General features: G+C 41.5%; 1 protein-coding gene across 1 annotated transcript in view; it reads right to left on the reverse strand.

Moving 5' to 3' along the window:
• Positions 1-20,118, reverse strand: part of UBTD2 (ubiquitin domain containing 2) — a 55,998-nt gene that overhangs the window by 21,225 nt on the left and 14,655 nt on the right. The window contains exon 2 of the mRNA XM_062002832.1: positions 4,221-4,457. Coding sequence (XP_061858816.1) covers positions 4,221-4,457 — 237 coding nt within the window. The remainder of the gene's footprint in view (positions 1-4,220; positions 4,458-20,118) is intronic.

The following is a 20,118-nucleotide window of genomic DNA, read 5'->3' on the forward strand; positions in this document are numbered from 1 at the left end:
CGTATGAAAGATGTTCCATTCCCCTGATCATCTTGGTGGCCCTGTGCTGGACTCTCTCCAGCACTTCCCTGTCCCACTTGAGCTGAGGAGCCCAGAAGTGGACACAGGACTCCAGATGAGGCCTCACCAGGGCAGAGCAGAGAGGGAGAAGAACCTCCCTTGACCTGCTGCCCACAATCTTCTTGATGCATCCCAGGCTGCCATTGGCCTCGTTGGTCATGAGGGCACATTGCTGGCTCATATTTAGCTTATCATCAATCAGGACTCCCAGGTCTCTCTCTGCAGAGCTGCTCTTCAGCAGAAAGAAAACAAATCAAAGGAACAACGTCCCATCACAAATCAAGCTTTCACATCCAAAAGTGCCACAGCTACATTGTCAAATTGCTTATGAAAAAAATATCGTGACTTAATCTCTACGTGTCATCTTTCTAAATGGTTGCTTTCTTTAGAGAAAAACAGAGTGTTTCCATGCACTGCCTGAGCAGCAAGTTTTCCCTTTTCCTCTCACTGGAAGAAACTAAACCTAAACTCCAAGGAGGCACCATGGCACTCCCAAGCAGCTTCTACCAGGGTTTCTGGTGGACTAGAAGACAAAATTGCATGTGGGCATTTAGGTGTTGTTTCAGGAGGTCCTGTAAGACTCCTCCTAACTTTGTTACAGAAGGCACAGCCTAAACTGAATGTATATTTGCTGCCTACCCAGGGAATCAGTTACAAAAAATACAAAGGGTATCAAAGATGAATTTTAGAGGCAAAACAGGTCCTCTGCCATGCTCCAGAGCAGGATGGAGGACAGATCACTTCATACAGGGCACAGCACTGCTCAGCAGTTACATGGGTAAATCTAGACAGTAAGTCAGGCAAGCCCAGGACTGGAGAGTTAATGCATATGTAGCAGCTGGATTTCCTGACAGCTGTTTTCCCTTCTTATAATAAACCCCCTTGCTTTGTGCCAAATTTAAACAAAACCATGGAGGTTTTTGGTGTCACTCAGAACAAGGACAGCTCATTTGTTCTACCTGCCTAGAGATAAGCTCAGTTTGCCAAGAATAGGCATTATTGAGCCCATAAATGTAAGGCTTTTATTCATAAGCTATTCATGGCACTAAGAATGCTTGATGAGTAAGAAATACTTGATTTTCTAGAAGAAGTAGCTTTCTCTGCAGTGCAAAGGTCACATTGCACAGAGAACTATGCAAACAGCTGATGCACAAGATAAGTGTCACCAGAAGAAAGCTGAATAAAAAAAAAGCAAGTCATGCAGTTTTGGGGGTACAAAAATCTAACTACTAACCTCAAGACCCTGTGTAAATATTCAAAATATTCTCTGTATTTGGAATCCAGCCTCAGGCCAGGCTTGGCTTGGGTAAAAGAGTCTCTGATACAAGGTTGATTCCTGACTTATTTCTGAAATATTCTGAATATTCTGCACGTGGGCCTTAGAACACAGACTACAGTCTGCCAGCAGCAGGCAAGACCCCAAGAAAACTGTCTGCTGAAAAGCCAGATTTAGAGTTCACATACTTCTTCACCCTTAAGTATTACATTCAATGACATTAAAAGGCTAATTTCCAGGGCACGGTATCCATCCTACATTCCTCAGGCTGCCCAAAGAGAAGAAATGCGAGTTCTCTGCCTCATTTCAGTTTTTTTGCCTGAGAAAAATCTGGGACTTGAAGCCTGAAACACGTTTACAAAGTCTGAGCTTATGAAGTAGCTATTCAAGAAACTAAGAAACCCTGTTTTCAGGATCTGGAGTGTTGCAACCAAATATCACACATTCTCTCTTCTGGTATGAGAGTAACACAGACACGTAAGTGTTTCCATCTCAGAACTCAAAGACAGGTTTAAACTTCCAGGAAGGCTTAACCTGCTTAAACTTTCCCACTTGAATAAAATCCTCCTCCACAATCAAGTTTTTATGCCACTCTAATGAGAGGAAGCTGAGACCTAACATGTCAAACAGCTTCTTCGCATGACTTGGTGCCCTAAGTGTAACATTTCCACTCAGAGCGTTGTTCACATGTACACTCTTGCAACATTTCAACTGAATACATAATCTAATGCCATGTAAACAGCTCATTATCAGGGTCTTGTCAAATTTCATAACCACATTATACAAATAACATCCCTCTCACTGCAAAAGTGTGCTCGTGATTCAAATTTTCATTTGTATGTTTCTGTCTGTCTTTTTGTGTACTGGCAGAAGCAGACTCAGACCTCACTGTGGGGAGAGAACATTCACACACTAGGGGCCAATTCTGTAGGCTAAGCTGAAGTGAGATCTGGAGACCACAGTGGAAGATAATCTATATTTTGTTAAACCTGCCCCATATATAACATTGAGTTTTTCTGACCTCTACTATTTTTATTTTAGCAACTAAGCAAAACAATGCAGCGACTCCCTTAGGTCAGTAACTTTGGTTATCCAAACCTCTCTCACCTACACAATTCCTGCCAGCTCACAAGCTGCCTAAGCAAGCCAGCTTCTTCTAGGACATTTTCAGCAATATACATGTTTTAGAAGGATAAGAATGCAGCAACATTATGAATTTAGAAGCAGGATATTATTTTGTTTTCTGGACATAGAATAACTATAATATGGTACTTCACATACAGCAGTGATACGTAAAATCAGGAAGCCTGTTAGGTAATTTAGGATTTCCAGATTCTGGGCAGTTTCAAGGAAAGAAACATGGCATGACAAAGAGGCAGAAAGAGAACTTCTGATACCAATTCCATGCCAGACAACTTGACTTCTTTCTCTCTCTTTTGAAAGCCACGTTAGCTTTGAATAGGGAAATTATTTTTCTCTCTCTCTCCAATGGATTTGGCCTAGAAGGTACACAGACCTCTCAATAAATCTCTCAAAGAGGAGACCTGAGATCTCCTTGGCATTCGCAGGTTCTGGAAATAAGCAACAAAGGCCTCTTTAAAACTACAGTTACTACAGGAACCATTTCCGTACGTGTAACCACCCTTGACAAAAACTCCCTCGTTATCAGTCAAACCAGCAAAACATAAACCTCCCTGAAAACAAACAATGATCTGGAGAACCACAATGGACTGTCCATGAATTATGAAAAAGTCAGGTCATGTTGCAGCACTGTAAGTTTCCACCTCTCAGTGACACTCAGAGATCCCGACTGCTCAACGGGAGCGGGAAAAAAAACTGATGTTTTACACCACAGCTACTAGTAACCTTTCACACTTCAGGATGGGAAAAGACAGATAGATCCCCAAGTCAACCCCTTCCAAACATGATCAACTGTGACTTGTTGAGGAAACTGAAGTCCTAAACATCCCTCAGAAAAAACAAAAAGGCAATGAGTAGTCACTCCAATGAAGACTAGTTACCCTGGAAAGCAAGGTATCTTTGGATCATCCAAATCATACTTTTTCTCTTCCAGGAGACCCCAGTCAGCACATATATAATATCTTTTATATGTGTTAGAAACAAGTTCAGTATTTGATGCAGGCCCTTCAGTTTGGTGCATTTTATGGGCTGGTGGGTGATTTGTTTTGTGTGGGTTGGGGTTTTCTAATTGTTGTCTGGTATTTTTTGAATTTCATCCTGATTGTTTGAGGTTACTGAAGCTACAAATCTATTCCATTCTTATTTTATTAACATGGAGAACTTGAACTGTATTTCTAAGTGATTAATTTCAGAAGTGAGGAGAGAAGAACAGAGCTTGAAAAAAAAAACCCAGAGTTCAGAACAACCGAGTGAAGTGGAAAGCACCTGAATAAGTGCTTCATGTTTATCTCATACAAGATCTTACAGCAGACAGCCAGCACCAAGCTTTTGGGAAACTTTTTCCCACACTCTTCAGAAAAAAAAATCCCAACAATTCAAGAGCCAAAGACACCCCTAAGACTGTGGGGTGTGTGTGGAAGAATCTACTCCCTTACAAAAGGGAACTGGAAAAAAAAGGAAAGCTGTGCCTTCCAGTCTCCAAGTGTTTCAAGAGCTTACAGAGAGTCACAAGTGACTACAGAGATCAGACACTTAAACTGTGCATTATGCCAAGTATCAGATCATACATTCATGTCTTGGTCCCTCTATACATTAAAACACCAAATAGGAAGATGTGCGTACTGAAATACAAGTATTTTAAACCCTTGCATACATGTCTCAATCAATTTTCAGGTTAAACACACATCTGCCTTAACTTGCTGTTATACTTCTCACAGGCCACATCCATCTTAGATGAACCTACCATGTGGTAGTGTTATGTTTGCACCATCAATAATCGCTTGTGCCAGTTCGTGATCATTGCTCTCGAAAGCGTGTGCAGCAGCCTTGAGGGCATCCCAAATCTCCTTGCGACCTTCGAAAGCTGGTGCTGTGTCCCAAAACTCGTCTCTCTTGCTTCGCAACTGTCCGTCTGTCATGGGGTAGTCACTCTTCCATTTCGGTTTCTCTTTTTTCAAGGGCTGATTACGACCAAGAGCAACTGTGGAGGAGAAAGAGGAAGGGAAATTACAACAAAGTAACTGAAGTGCCCTTTGCTTATTCTGTATAGGATCTATGAATCTAAAGTTTACTTTCAGGCAAATCTGATACTTGTTTTTTTCCCCCATCTCCAAGACATCACCTCTTTTCCCTGGGCTCCAAGTTAGTTTTACATCTTAAAAAGAAATTGAGGAGCTACCTCCTGCTTGTTGACTTCAGCTGCACCCCCTGAGCACCCAACAACTTCTCACCAGGCTCCCTGGTAACTCCCAGTCCCGCTGCCTGTGCTGTATGTGCCCATCTCACACCTGAGAGACAACCCAAAGGCTGTAGCAGTGGTACAGTGAGATGTCTGTTATCCCAACACAGTTGCAGTGAGAACTCACTGCATCTGGATCTCTACTCTATGCTGCTGGCAATGCTCTCTGCTCGATTAACATTGTACTCTGTTAATACAAGCACTTTGAGAGGCCAAAGTAGGGTGTTTTGCCTCATCTCCTTTGAAACAGTTTTAATTCAGAGTTAAGTACATGGAGAAAGTCAAACAAGATGCACAAAGGCTAGAATTGTCAGCAACAGAAATCCCTAAAGAACAATCCAAGAACGCATCAAGCTTTAAGAAGTGGTTACCTCACTTGCAATAAACACGAAAGCAGTTATTTCATTTTAATTACAGCTATTTTTGTGTAACAGCCAGTTAAGATAATCATATTGCTATAATGGTGCATTAAAACTACCTGCTCATTTGAAATTATTGCACAGTTAAGACTGACTTTTCCATTTGTGCAAGGAGTTATTTCAACTTCTGTTGAAAGGAAAAGGAAAAAGAGGGGAGCAAACTGCAGTATACACTGGGAAGAATTTATTTCAAGAGTTAAAAATCCCATTTCCTCAGCCCCCTCCTGGCAGTGAGAAGCTGCAACGGGACCCTTCAAGGGCACTCTGGGGAAGAGAGCGGTAACAAACCACGAAAACAGTTCTCACCACAGCTCAATACCGCAAAATCTTGAACACATAGTTTAAATGTCTCCAGAGGAAGTGAAGTGTCCTTCAACACTTAAACTAAATCCAAGTGTGTTTGCAGCAGAAAATAAGCAGCCCCTCCATGGGATAGGCTATAGAAACTGGGTGATGAGTATTGAAGGCTTTTGTAGCTGTAAGCTACACAGGACTAAAGTGAATTAAGGGTCCCACCACGTATGATGCTGGAGAGTCATCCTCTCTCCCACTCCCTGTGCTGAGCCTTTGTTGTCCCCAAGAGAGGAGAGGAACCACAATTGCTCTTAGGCCAGGGAAGCATGAAGAGATGTAGTCTGTCACCCAATGGGCACGTTACCAAGGCCAAAATATCTCTTACAAGAATGAGACAACACAGCTGCTGCTGTATCAAAGCCTTCAGAACAAAGCTGCTGCTTATCAGCTGTTCTTGGCTAGTCTGCAAGAATGGGAGAGCACCAGGACAAATGCAAAGGTTTACATTTAGTATTCTATCTCCAGTGTAAAGATAATTTCCTTTCTCCAGATCCTCTTATTTTTCCAGCAGAAAGTTGACAAAAAATATTTATCTCTCCCCTCAATCTTACTCCAGCATTCAGCCTTCAATAGAAGCGTATAAAGTCTAAATATTCTTCATAGTTCTTACTCTAGACTTGCCCTGTATCTCTACAGTTAACTATAAACCATATTTTATTGCTCAGTCATATCATTCACCCACACACATAATCTGCCATAAATATAACATAAATACTCATTTCAGGTACGCTGTAATATTTGGCAAAAATAGGATTCAATTCAAATATTTCCTTTCCCTCCTTAATTTCTTTTCTGCCACAGGTGCACTCAACTGTTTTCAGAACAGCACTCAGCACTGAGGATTGGGTCTCAGGGTTGACCCATCAGTACCTGACATTGCAGCAGGCATTTTGACTTAACACTGGCTTTATGGACCCCAACAGACATTACACAAGGTTAAACCTCGTGCCCTTATACAGTCTGATTTTATATGACCAAAGAACTACGTACTTCAATTCATAACTCAGAAAGACATTCACACTTCAGGAGCTGAGACTTAAGCCATTAGAAAGAAGATATTTAAAAGAACTCCTGATGGTAAGGTGACATTGCCAACTGTGTGAAGACACGAGCCTTATTCAGATTAAAACATAGTAGAGGATATATTTGCATGGAAACAAAGTCAGAACATAATTAAAAGTAGCAAATAACAATTGTATGGCACACATGCAATGGTTCCAGCTGTTATTCTGTACCCCATGCAGAAACTAACACTAATAAACTTCTGAATCCTTTCAAGTGACCGCAAACATTTATTGCTTTTTGTTTCCATGGGATTGCTTCCATGAGATCGCTTCCATTTGCTTTTCAAAGAAGTGCTGACCATTTAACAGATTTCAGAACAGCGGACCCAAGTGTTTACAAAACACCAAGTTTCCTGGCAAAGCCCAGCAGTTACCAGTCCAAGTCTCAGCTGAGCACACGCAGGCTGGGAGTCGATGATGGTCCAGCCTAGAACAATGGTGAGGGAAGCAGGCCAGACAAGATGGACTGCATGCATTAAACAGTATATTAACAAAGTGTAAAAACATATGTGGCAAAACACTTAAACAGGGAATTGTTTCCTTATTAAGGCTTCACCATCAGAGCATCAAAGTTTCAGACAGACAGACTGAACAGGACACTGTAGGAAATTTGGGTCAGTGGGCATCTTCCATTCTACTTCAACTAACATCTGTTTGCATGTACGTTCAACGAAAGCTAATTTATCCCACAGGGCCCTCTCCTGCTCCCCAAACATTCATTATGAAAGCAGGTTAAAGGCAGCTCTCACAGTCCCTGCACATAGCCCTGCTTGTCCGTGATCAAGCACCACTGCTGAAACTGCAACAGGCCACTTCTTTCCCTCGCTTCCCCCTTTGCCCAAGACAGCATCTGAATATATTGCTCTTCGCTAGACACAAATAGCAGGGGAGAGACTAAAGAGACAGAGATCCTAACAGTCCAAATAACTTCTCCCTGGAGATACAATCCTTCCTACACAGAGAGCAGTGATGATAAACCCAGTGATAAATTCTTTTTTTCGTGTTGGAAAGATGGTGTGTGGAAGAAAGTGACTCTACAAATGCCTCTAAAGCCAAATCCACTCTAACAAGTCATGCATCTCAGTATGAAGCCTTTAAACACAGCTTGGCTTCACAAGCCAGTATTTAAAACTGTCTTCAGCATGTTTACCATTTCTTTGAAGTGCTTCAGGAATCCCCTAAAAGCTTTATGCTCCCATGAAGAAATATTAAACACTCTCTAGGTGGATAGATGAAGCAAAAGGATACAAGAAAGTTAAGACATGTTAAAAAACCTACCGTGTGGAAAGGCCCAAATCTCTTCCTTTCCACCTCATGTTTCAGTCACTAGAGATAAACATCACTACATTAATTTCTGCAGTGACAGTTTTGGACCACATCAAAACACTTTCCCTTCTCTGTAATAAGGCTGATAAAGGCTAATCACAATAGTCAATGCAACAGCTACCATCAGTCTGCAACGATTTGTCAGGTATTCACAGTGTCAGTTTTGTATTCCTCACTTCGGAAGTAAACTAGAGCTCAAAAGAACACGCTGACTTCATTTAAGACCGTGCACATCACAGACACAACCAGCTGTCAGTCAGACACAACCAGCTTGCAAGATCTGGAAGAGAGAGTAACATCCACATTAATTTTTCATCTTACATCACTTCAACATATGTAAGAAATTATTAATATCCTGCTTGAAAATACGACTCGTCTTACAAATGCCAGAAAGACACGTTCTCTCTGAAGCAACACTGAGAGCTGTCCATCGCAGTAGATGGCAATGGTTGATAATTTTGGCAAGAGATGTATTTAGAATGAAATCTGAAGACCATTAACAGGCCTGTTAATGTTTCAAAACCACAATGATTGGCACACTACACTTCAAAATAGTTTAGGCTGTTCTGGCTCCAATAGCTCACAGGTATTCAGATAGTGCAGTGTATCTAGAAGAGGGGTAAGAAGATGATGACAATCTGCAAAACCTCGCTTAAGAGTGGCTTTTCTCAGGGAGAAGCAACTATACAGGTCACTACACGACCTTACAAAGATCTTCCTAGGCTGATCAGAGGAGTTAAATCTGAAGAGATTACAGATGTTCTATATCCTTCTAGATACTGGACCTGTTCTAGCCAGAACATTGCCTTAAATATGCCTACTGCACCATTTCTGTTCCCCTCTGGTCTGAATTTTGCCTACTACTTGTACGGTATGCAGAGCACAAACTCCAAACATCATTGTTAGGATTGGCTGAGGTACATTCAAGTTAACAACAGCAGTAAGAAAGTAAGAAATCCTGATAATTACTAGCCTCATAATAAACTTCCTAGGGCTCAGCATGCTTAAAAAGAAGAAATCCAAGGGATTCTGGGATCCAACACAAGGCTGGGGCAGGAGAGGGGATTGCAGTGATGTGCAGCAGGCTACAGAAGCAGGTGAGGAGAGAAGCAAGTCTCATCTGAACTCAGCATCCAGCCCTGTTCTAGTCAAACATCCCTTATTAGACTGTTTAATACCACAAAGAGATCTAAAACCAGCAGTAGACAAGCATTCTGTCCCATCAATAGGATTTAGCAGCATGTATCTTCCTTTCACAGGTAGAAGAGCACCCCAGGTAGCTACTTGTGTCTGTACCACTCTTAGCTCCTGGCAAAACCACAAACTCTTATTTTCAGAAGGAAAGATGTATTTCTCCAGTCCTTGCAGACCATTTGATAACCTGAATTGTGAAGGTTGTTTCCATTTCCTGCAGCTTCCCATCAAAGCCATGGAATCACTAAGGTTATCTACACTTTTTTTGAGTCAGCTTATGCAGTTAACTCCAGATATTTAAATCAGTTTCTTAACAGAATGTCAAAAAATGTCTATGCAGAACTCTTTTTTTAACAGCTGTTGTGTTTGTTATGTCACTGTCACTGTGGATCATAGCATTGCTGGCTCCTCCAAAGCAGACCAGATGAGTAGGAGCAGCTGGTAATGGAATAGTCTCATACTAAAAGCCTAGATCCAGCTCAAGCATTTATTTTATACACCCATGAACTGCAGTACTCGATAATCAAATTGGATAATATTTCTGCCCCATGGGGCTTACTGTCAAATCAAATAACACAAGTACAACAGCTGAATGAGACATCAGACTGGTTATAGCCTCTGGAGAAGAAGCAGAGGTCCATCTGTCCAATCATTGGTTAGTTTTTCCTCCTTCCCAGTTACTGACCATGCAGGTAACCTTATAAGAGAGGCCACAGGATTTGGTCCCCTACTACAGTCCAGAGCTACCTTCAGCAACTGAGCTAAAAGCCAAACATTTGGGGAAAGGTTTCCTTTGCTGTCAGTCAGCCTTATGTGAGCTTTTCCCTCCCAACTCATTTCTTTAGTATATTTCACCTATTTCTTAAAATAATGTTAGCAATAAAATGTTGGCATGTTAAATTCCTGCAGGTGCTCCACAGTGATTTTTTTCCCTTTGAAACAGAAGCATATGTTGCTTACAGCATTAGTCTTTTGCTGCTCTTGTAAGAGGCAGGAGAAACTATCCCAATTTGGCCATAGCATATGCTGGAAAAGTCTCTGTGCACACATAACCCACCCAGGGCAGAGAGAACCTGGCACTGCAGCCTCCAGGAGGAGACATTTGGACTGGACATGGTCCATTTTAGGACTGGAAGCCCAGAGCTGCTGATCCCCATGCATGCACCAGCAGTTATGTGCCAGAGCTGCAAGAACAGGGCCTTTCTGTGTTTCCACATCTCTGCAGATGTGTGAAGACAGACACACAATAAGAAACAAGCATTGAGGAAGGCTGTCTGGAATCCTCAACCTGTGGAGCACAAGTTAAGAGCAGATACAGGCAGGCGTTAAAGGTAACAAAGTGTTGAAATGACATTAGAATCAGGAGAATCTGGCAAGGTCTGGTAGTATTGTCACTGGGTTTTGTTTAGGAAAATACCTAAAATATTAAGATGACTGCTTAGGTGTTAGGAGAGTAAAAAGACTTTGAATGAACTGTGAGGAAAGGAGCAGGAGCACCCAACAGAAGTGCTGAAGGAAGGACAGAAAAATCATCAGAACAATCTGAATGAGAAAGATGAGACAGTTGTTTGGAAATGGATCTCAGTGGAAAAGATGGGATCTGATGACGGTCAAGGTCCAAGAGAGGAGGACAGAAACAGCAAAGCTGTCAAGGAAACAACACAGGCCAAGACTTGCAGAGGCTGAGGCCAGCCAGGAGAGTGTGGCACACACAGTTACTGTTCAGTTTGCTCACACTGTAGAAACAAGCACAGCTTCAACAGGGACAGGCAACTAGAGAAACAGCACTGGGTAATTATTTGAAGACAGTCAGGAGAAGCTAAATGTGATACAAATGGAACTAATGATCAAAAATCTTTTCTTTACAAATTTGCTTCCCTGTGGAGGATCAGTTGCTAACAAAGTATTTTTCTAAAACAAATTAAATGGTGAGTAACACTTTACTACCCATAAAGTTTCTTTTCAGTAATAGTCCCAAGGGTTTCCCTCCCCACCATCAGTGAGCAGTACTTTATCAAATGAGTCTCATTTTAAATCTATTTTGCTCCAATTTCCTCATAAGATGTCTTGTAATTGGGTATCAATATCTAGATACAGTTCATTCTGATCATTTTCTTTGCACCGTTCTCTAATGTAATTCTTTCAGTAGTTGAATTATAACAGTCATTGGAGGAAGGGCCAATAAAAAAAGAGAGGTACAGAAAATAGTGAAACTGAGGAGGGGGCAGGGGGAAATGTATTGCATCTAAGCAGATATTTTGAATTACATTAAGTAGCCTAGGTTTACACAATTACAATAAGTAGCACAAGCTTACAAAATAACAGGAAAATGGCAGAATCCTGGCTGTTTATTGATAATTTTCAGGGGTTTTTTTTTCCCCCTAAGAAGATTAGATTTTGTGCACTATTTTGGAAAGGAAGCATCCCTGGTCAGTAGTAAAAGACTTTCAGCCTTACAAATTAAATATGTCACCAGACAATTAAATATTCCTAACAATGAAAAGAAGGATGAAAACTAAAGGAAATATCTTTTAGTACAGTTCTGAAAGTATTCAGAGCACTGTAACGTTTCTGGGGACCCTGTGGGACTGAGAAGGACACAAGCTTTCTAAATGCTGTGTGTAGACAGACAGGTATAGAAAATTAAGTAGATATAGAAAGATGTAAAGACAATGCTTGAAACTAAGTTAAGCTCTAGGCTTTTTCATGAAGGAAGACTGGGGAAGGTGAAATGAGCACCAAGAGAAGAACTACATTTCCCGATAGAAGTTCAAGTTATAACTTTAAACACATGTGTAATAAAACATCAGGCTACAGACTCAAATCTGTTATAAAAGCTGTAGGCAAACCAGTTAATTTTGAGAGAGATAAGTAGTAAACTTGCAGTGTGAAGTTTTTTTGAAGCATCAAGCCTAAGGGCAAAGACAACCAGCCCCAGGAGCTATATCCCCCTCTCTTCTACCTGAAAAGGGGTGGAGGAAGGGAAAAAAAAAAAGGAAGGAAGAAAATTCAGATGAAGAAGGGGAAGAACCAGTGGGGGAGAGCAGAAGGATTACTGTTGCTCAATGCCAGGCTTGCACTCTTATGTGGGCTGTCTGCCAGACACGACATGTGCTGGTGCTAAATGATGTCTGTGTTCCCTCTCGGGAGTGCCATCCATTGCTTGGGCCACCCATGTGCTCAAACCAATCAGTGCTGTGTCCCCCTTCCCAACCTGAGCTGGCACTAGGGATGTGTGGAACACATTGCTCCAATCAGGAACAGGGAATGTGCCTTCCCCGTTTTTCTGAGTGTCTCCTCAACTCTTACCCAACATCTTCCTCCAAAAGGAGTTAATTGCACAGAAGAAACTATAACAAATAAAATGCAAGTTACATTAGTAAGTACAAGCAGCTTTGGACAAGTCATATGTGCACAATGCTTCCCTGACTCTCTGCATACAGAAGGCACTAAATCTTCGCTGAGTCAATCCAGAGGCTTCACAGCAGGAGATATAAAACACATGAGAGGATGAGGGCGTATGAATGTGCTGGACAAAGAGAAAAATTGGTTCCAATTACTAGCTATTACACTGTATTTTCCATTCCTCTCATCATTTTCAACAGGACCTACAGAGGAAATCAAGAGAGCTTGGTATTTCTAGGCAGCTCGTCACCTTTCACATTTCAAAGCAGCCAGCATTTTTGCAGCAAGTAGTAATAGCTTCAGACTTTTGAGATCTGCTCCCTGATGGTTTACCAGATTCAAACACCTCACCTCATCCCAACACTCAGAGGATCTATTCAGATTACCAACAGCCTTTGTACTGGGACATGTTGGGATAACATTGGTCGTCTTTCACAGACATTTAAACCCATATCAATGTATTTTGTCTAACGTGAGGTCCAATTCACAGCCAAGAGCCAGCTGGCAAGAGGTGAATCTCAGCCTCCTGTCTGTTTGTGCAGGTTTCACAAGGACAAGCTTTTCTCAGAGCTGCAAGAGCAAGGGAGCAAATTCCAATGCTTACAAATGCTGTGGATGAGTGGTGTCTGCTGCAAAGCCACTGTGAAGTTCTGTACTCTCATTTTGTCTCAATATTTGAAACAGTATTTTGCAAAGGATTTTTTTTTGCATTTGGCTCCCATCAAAAGCTCAGCACTATTTCCTAGTGTTAGTTCTATGGCTTTATTATTATTTTACAAAAGCTTTGTGGTTACTCCTGAGCCCTGCCTGCCCACCCAGCTTCCCACGAAGCAGAAGCAGAATATTGCTCGATCATCTTGATTAAACTCACGATGCAATGCTTCTCCTGACAAATAAAAATGTCTAAGGGAATGAACACCTTCGTAATTACCAGCTCAAATCCTTAGTGCCTTGATCAAGAGGTGATCATGAATGAAACGGGATACTGCCAGGTAAGGCAAAGGCCAGATGATGCCCATCTGTCTTGATTGCACCCCATCACAGGGATTTTCATAGAATCATAGAATGGTAGGTGTTGGAAGGGACCTTTAGGGATCATCTAGTCCAATCTCTCTGCTAAAGCAGGTCCACCTAGATGAGATCACACAAGAACACATCCAGGTGGGTTTGAAAACCTCCAGAGAAGGAGACTCCACACCCTCCCTGGGCAGCCTGTGTCAGGGCTCCCTCATCTCGACAGTAAAATTGTTTTTCCTTATGCTTAAGTGGAACTTTGTGTTCCAGCTTCTTTCTATCACCCTTTGTCCTGTCACTAGATACAACAGAAAAAAGTGATGCCCCAATTTTGGAGCCACAAGTGCTGCTTCCACAGCCAGACAGAAGAACAACTGGCTATAGTGGCTGCTCAGCATTAGCTCTGGTCTCACAGCAAAGTTCTAGTAGCGCTATGGTAGAAGAGCTTCAAGAGACAATGACCTGTCAGCACTGTTTGTACTAGAATTTCAACTGCCTCTATCTCTGGCAGATGCATGTTTCAGTTGGGTGCAGAAGTGGATAAAGATTTACCCATTCCCAAATCATGGTGTGCAAGCAAAACTTGTACCAACTATAGCACAGAATTAGACTTTTGGAAATCTATAACAAGAACATTAAGGAAGCTGTCAGCAACATGAAAAATATTCTATTTGAGATAGGCTGCATAAAGTACATGCTTCTTTCAACTTGTGCAAAGCGTAACTGAAGTTAAAACTCAGTCACAGCTGAAAGCTTGGCATCAACACAGGCTCTCACATGCAAAGCAAAATAAGCACAGTATGCAGTACGGCAGAGCTGGAGACAGCTGGGGAATGCAGTGGGAAACTGCATAGGGCTAACTGAAAAAAAAATCCCCAGTACTTTCTGCCTCACATTATGAGGAAGAATGCAACTCAGCAACTTCACTTGTAAAGTACTTAAAAGTCTTTTGTACCTTCCCCTCCATTCGGTTAACATGGAAACTTTAGACACATCAGATAAAACCATAAAGCGGTGAGTTCCTCCGAGCACTCAGCCCCATGGTCAGCATATTGCTGTGAGGCAGGCACCTGCTTGCTGCTCCACACCAGCACCATGGACCAGTCTCATCTGCTAGCGAGGATTTAATACAAGGGAGGATCTAGTTTTCCCAGCTGCAAATTCATATTGACCTGCCTCAGTAGCCCCCTTCCTCCTCGATAATGCACTCCCTCCAACGACTGCATAACAAGCAGCTACGTGAACTGCTAAGGAAAGACTTAAAAGACACTTACTAGAGGCTGACATCCCTCCTCTCAAAAAATCCTTACAATTGGAAGTGCTGCAAGTGCTTCTCTGTACACTAACAGCCAAGTTCTGTGCACTTTGAGCAAGGCAGGCTTTTCAGCAAATCAGGCTCTGGCTCAGCAGTCAGTAAACCAAATCTTGGCTTTTATGTTGGCCTAAGCTATGGGAGCGGCATGGCCAGCGCCAGCCTCTGTCACGCAGCCACAGACCACACAAGGTCATCACAAATTCAAGTTCAGTCAGTGACAGACAGGGACATCTGCTGTACATCTGGTCTGTGTTTAACACACCACAAGTACTTCCAACACTAGAACAATTTTCATTTTAAAAAACCCCATAAAAATCAAAGGCTGCCTTATCTTTCATCCTGCCAGGATGATAAAAAACATTAAGTTGACAATTTTCTTTAAACAATGCAGCCAGCTCCACCCTGATTAGGTGCAAGTGTGCCAAAAGCCAGCTGGCACACCCTCCTCAGCAAGCCCACAGGCAGAGAGTATACACATAATGCTGCATCCTCTGAAGACTTTCTAGATGATGCCACCAGTGAATTTACTTTATTAAGGCAAGTCAACTGAGACTTCTGAGGCTCTTGGCCCATTCAGTGAGTCAGGAGGAAGAACAGCAAAGGAAGAGCTGGAACATTTCAATACCCTGGCAGAAACAAGCTCTGCCAGCACCATAAAGATTCAGAACGAGTTTCACCATAATTTAAACCTTTTTAGGTCAGCACTATGTCTCAGTGCTACCTAGCAAATTTTTAAAACCAACAGAGATCCTGGAAATCCACAGGGTTCCCCTAAAGTAAAACTGCTTAAGAGAAGCTGCAAATGTCAGCACAATTTTCAGATCCCATCTCACTACAGTGTTAATTTGCACGAAGCTACATCGCATTAACTCTTCCTCCAAAACTGAAATGTAACACTGTCTGTGTAATATAAGGTATAATGCATAAGACAGATGGCCAGTTTAATATTCCCAGTGAATACTCAGGTGAGCACAGCATTGCTTGCCATGTCATTTCTGCCATGCACAGCAGCCACAAATTCCAGAAGGGAGCAAACAAAAACACCTCCAAATTGGTAACTGTTTTTACAATGACCAGAGATTAAATTAGCTTAGTTACAGGATCTAACACTGTGTCTTGAATTTATTCCAGTGTCAGAGTTATTGGCAGGGATAAAGTTTCACATTAGCCAATTAACTAAATGCACTATTACTGTATCTCAGCTGCTTAAGCTCATCAGTTAATTAAGAGCTCCCTATAAGCTCAAAATAGGAATCTTACCTGACACACATACCAAACATACATTATCATAATGATTTAATTTTACAGCTCCCTGTTATGTTCCATAGGTGCCATTTGGAAAACTGAGAGGCAATTGCTGGGTTTAAGGAACAGGTGAAAGACACATAAGCAAACGCGTTAAGATTTAATCTAGGAAATTGTACTTCTTATAATGATACTGATTTGCCAAAGCTCATGATAAAATGACCATTTCATTCTCATTACAAATTCCTTCAGTATCAATTGTGAGATGCTTTCAACTTGGTTCCTGTTTAAGAAATGTTTTATCTCAGTGTCTAACTAAAACCTGCCGCTCCTTTTCCCAGGCACCATGCCCTCGTAATTTGATAGAGTATATCTGCCAGTGTAAGATGAACAAGGCAGACCTGTGGGCACACAGCCGTGCTAAGCACCTGCAGCTGCAGACAGATGTGCAGCAGTGCAATAAGGAATTCTCCACACTCCTCAGATGCCAAGTTTCTTTCTGTAAAGTAATAATTCAACCAGCTCTTAATAGTAGGTGGTAACGTCTTTAATAGCTGTCAAGTCAGTCCTGCCATGCAGAGCACCAGCACACCGGTGATTTAGGAGCAGAAAAATCAAGTACTCCACTTGATGTTTATCCTTTAAGGTCATACAGCACAGATCATGACACCATGGCATCACTCAAGACTCCTCCAGAACATGGACTTGGTTTTCCATCTATCACCAAGCCCATCTTTTGCAACATTTGTCCTTCTTGGCAAGTTTATAGCCAAAGGATAAAAAACAACCCCAAGACCTTGCAAGAGTGAGACTTCATATCTGTGGCAGGTTGATTAAAACCAAACCAACATCCCCTGCCACTCCACCCCAAACCCCAACCTAACAAAAACCCCTCTACATTGCAACTGCCCTTAGCATAAAAGGCCCTTTATCAACAGAGAAGGTATTTACATGTTACAGTATTTTAACTAGCAGGAATAATCCTCTTCCCTTACTGTACCCTGTTTCCCAGCAGTAAAAACCTACTTGTCACAACACTAAAAAACATCTGTGTGACCACAGAAGCGAAATGATCACATCACTGAGCTGTCAGGTGCTCCTAAACACCGAGATACCAAAAGAATTAGGTCCACAGTAACATTCATCCATTTGACTGCGCACACCGAACTTGTGCGGGGCAGAAGTCTGACAGACTAGTGGCTTAACACCCCAGTGAAAGCCAAAAACATTCATTTACTTTTCTTCTAACTTTCTGGATCCACAATCCTGTTAATAAGCTTGAAAATTTATTCATGGGAGTACATATGTTCACAGCCTAAGCAAACTCCAGCCTTGAGTTCAACAGCATGTCATCTAAAAAAGTGGGGAAAAAAAAAAACCCAGCTAAGGAAAATGATGATGCAAGTTACATTTTTAAATGAGCAATTTTGAACTCCTAACTGTTCTTCTGGAAAACCATTCTCCGAGAAAGTTCAGCACTCAAAACTAGAGAAAGTTCAGCAGCTAGGTGGTCTACAAATAGGTGTAAAGGCCAAGCAGCATCAGCAACTCAAAGGTGCAACACTTGGGCTTCTCAGATCAGAGTGATATGGAGTGATCAGCAGTTGTCTTGGGATGTTCAGAAAGTTTACTGCACCCCATATCCCTATCAGAAGTTAGAACATATGGTAAAGGACAATTAAAGACAAATTTGCAGCTATCTGCTTGAAAATTAACTCCTGCCAAAAAATGTGGTGGGTCCAACCCTACACACATGATTTTCACCCCACGCGAAGGGTAGGAATCTGCCTTAAAACCATGTGCAAAAGAGCCACAGAATCTAAAGCAGACACTGGACTCTGCTTAAGTGACTGCATCAAGTGGTAAAATGAAAGCAGTTACTTATAGAAGCTGTGGGGACTCAAGTGCAGGCTTTAGCAATTGCCTGAATGTCCTGTTCTCCAGCTGAAGATGAAAAACAAAAACTACACTCTCAAAGGAGAGTAGTTCAGAGAAAGAGAGATGCTGTGTATTAGGATCACCTGGGAACATGGAAACAGGATAAAGACCATCTTCTTCAGAGTAAAAGCAGAGCTGGATAATTTCCCAACCACTGATCCATGTGTCCCACCCAATGTATGCAGTTCCATTCCCGTGCCATAAGATGCAACTTACCTTCTGACATTAACAGGGCGACAACCACTATTCTGTTTCTAGGGATATGTAATTTTAATTATACAGATCTTGAAAGGAAGGCTAAAACATACCATGAGTTGAGTTTTCATAGTTAAAACTTATTTTGAACTGCAATCTCCAAGATAAAATATTTTTGTGAATTGGAGGGCTCATCACACAAGTTCAACAAAGTTCCCATTTATTTTCCTGTACTTATAAAGGAATGGATAAGAAAAAATGATTTTACTGTTGAGGTGAGGGAGCCCTGGCACAGGCTGCCCAGGGAGGGTGTGGAGGCTCCTACTCTGGACGTCTTCAAAACCCACCTGGACGTATTCCTGTGTGACCTGATCTAACTGGATCTGCTTTGACTGGGGGTTTGGACTAGATGATCTCTAAAGGTCCCTTCCAATCCCCCACCACTCTGTGATTCTCTGAAATCATACCCAAAAAGTGCAAAAATACCTTACTTCCACTAACTATTCTTCTGTAATCAGACTATGGACTTACTTTCTATACTGTTTAGTTTTGTCATTTAATAAGTAACAATAATTACATCATTACCTAGCACAGTTACCTTTGAATAATCCCTCTTTTGGTGGTAAATGCAGAGAAATTCCCCTTTTGTGCACTCATGCATAATGACAAACAGCAAGAACCAGTGACATACAAGGAAGACGTGAACATGAACTCTGCATTCAAAGGTTTGAGGTTGGTTTTTGTCTGGTTGTGGGTTTTTTTAGCAGAGGACAAGTGGGGCATATTCTACAAGTGAAATTACTTCCCAGTTGTTCAGATTAATACTGGTATAAAGCTGCCTTTTGAAAAACATATATGTCTGGCTATTTTATACCTAGCAACCTTTTAGCCAGAAGAAACTCCTACCTTCCAAGTACACCCTTTGTTAAGGAAACCATATTTAGCCTAGAGTTAGAGACAAGTAATAGCACATAAGGACACTAGTGTATTGTTTAGATAATTAGAAAGCCAACATCCATCCTCCTAACCTGAAATTGAAAATATGCAAGCCTTTGTTGCTACTTGTATATTATACATCTCTCATACATCCAGGCAAAATAAAACTCTGCTGTTAAATAGGAACATTTGAACAAAGCAGCCTTAAAATTACATCCTGTCAAGGCCATTTTAAACCCCTGTGGATGTACTCAGGGGAAAAAAAAAAAACAGACCTATTACAGTTTATGGTCAAGGATTATTGATGCAATCCAACTTTAAGCATTTAACCAAAATTGCCTGAATTAAAAGCATAAGCAAGGCAGCCTCCTCCAAGCAATACTAAGCATAGACATCAGCTTTTGCTGTGAACTTCTTTCTGCAGGAGTCTGCTGCTCTCCATCTGATGGAAAGATCTGGGAGGAGGTATGGGAAACTGCCCTCTTCAGTTAATTAAATTAATTATTTTAATTCATTTAAATTGCTCAAATGAAGATAGATTAAAAGTAGTCAGAGCCTTTCCACCTTTAGCAAACCCATTTGATCTCTTTCCTGAGCACCCAAGTCTTTAGCTCTATTAATGGACTGAGCAACGCTAGCTCTGCAGCAAAGGGCAGCGTTTCCAATGGACACAAAAGCACAGCCCTGAAGTAACTTCTTTCTTTCAAATGAAGAGATTGTTATGGAACACAATTTGACTGAAAATGCATTTAATTCTCAACAACTCAGAGCAAGCCCAAAACTGGCAGTGCAATGATTATGTTGGCAACAGTATTGATAGTTACGTATCCAGTAACAGATGAAGCAGGTCTTGAACATGAGCTATGCTTGTCTTTTCTAGAAAGGTACTCACCATAATGCTCAAAGGAGCTTACTTCTCCAGTGTTATCGACTCATAAGCAAAAACTAGTATCATTTGTCAGGACACACGCACTTTTCCTACTTTTTCACATAGTTTA

Source organism: Colius striatus, chromosome 9 (assembly GCF_028858725.1).
Source record: "Colius striatus isolate bColStr4 chromosome 9, bColStr4.1.hap1, whole genome shotgun sequence".
Taxonomy (NCBI): Eukaryota; Metazoa; Chordata; class Aves; order Coliiformes; family Coliidae; genus Colius; species Colius striatus.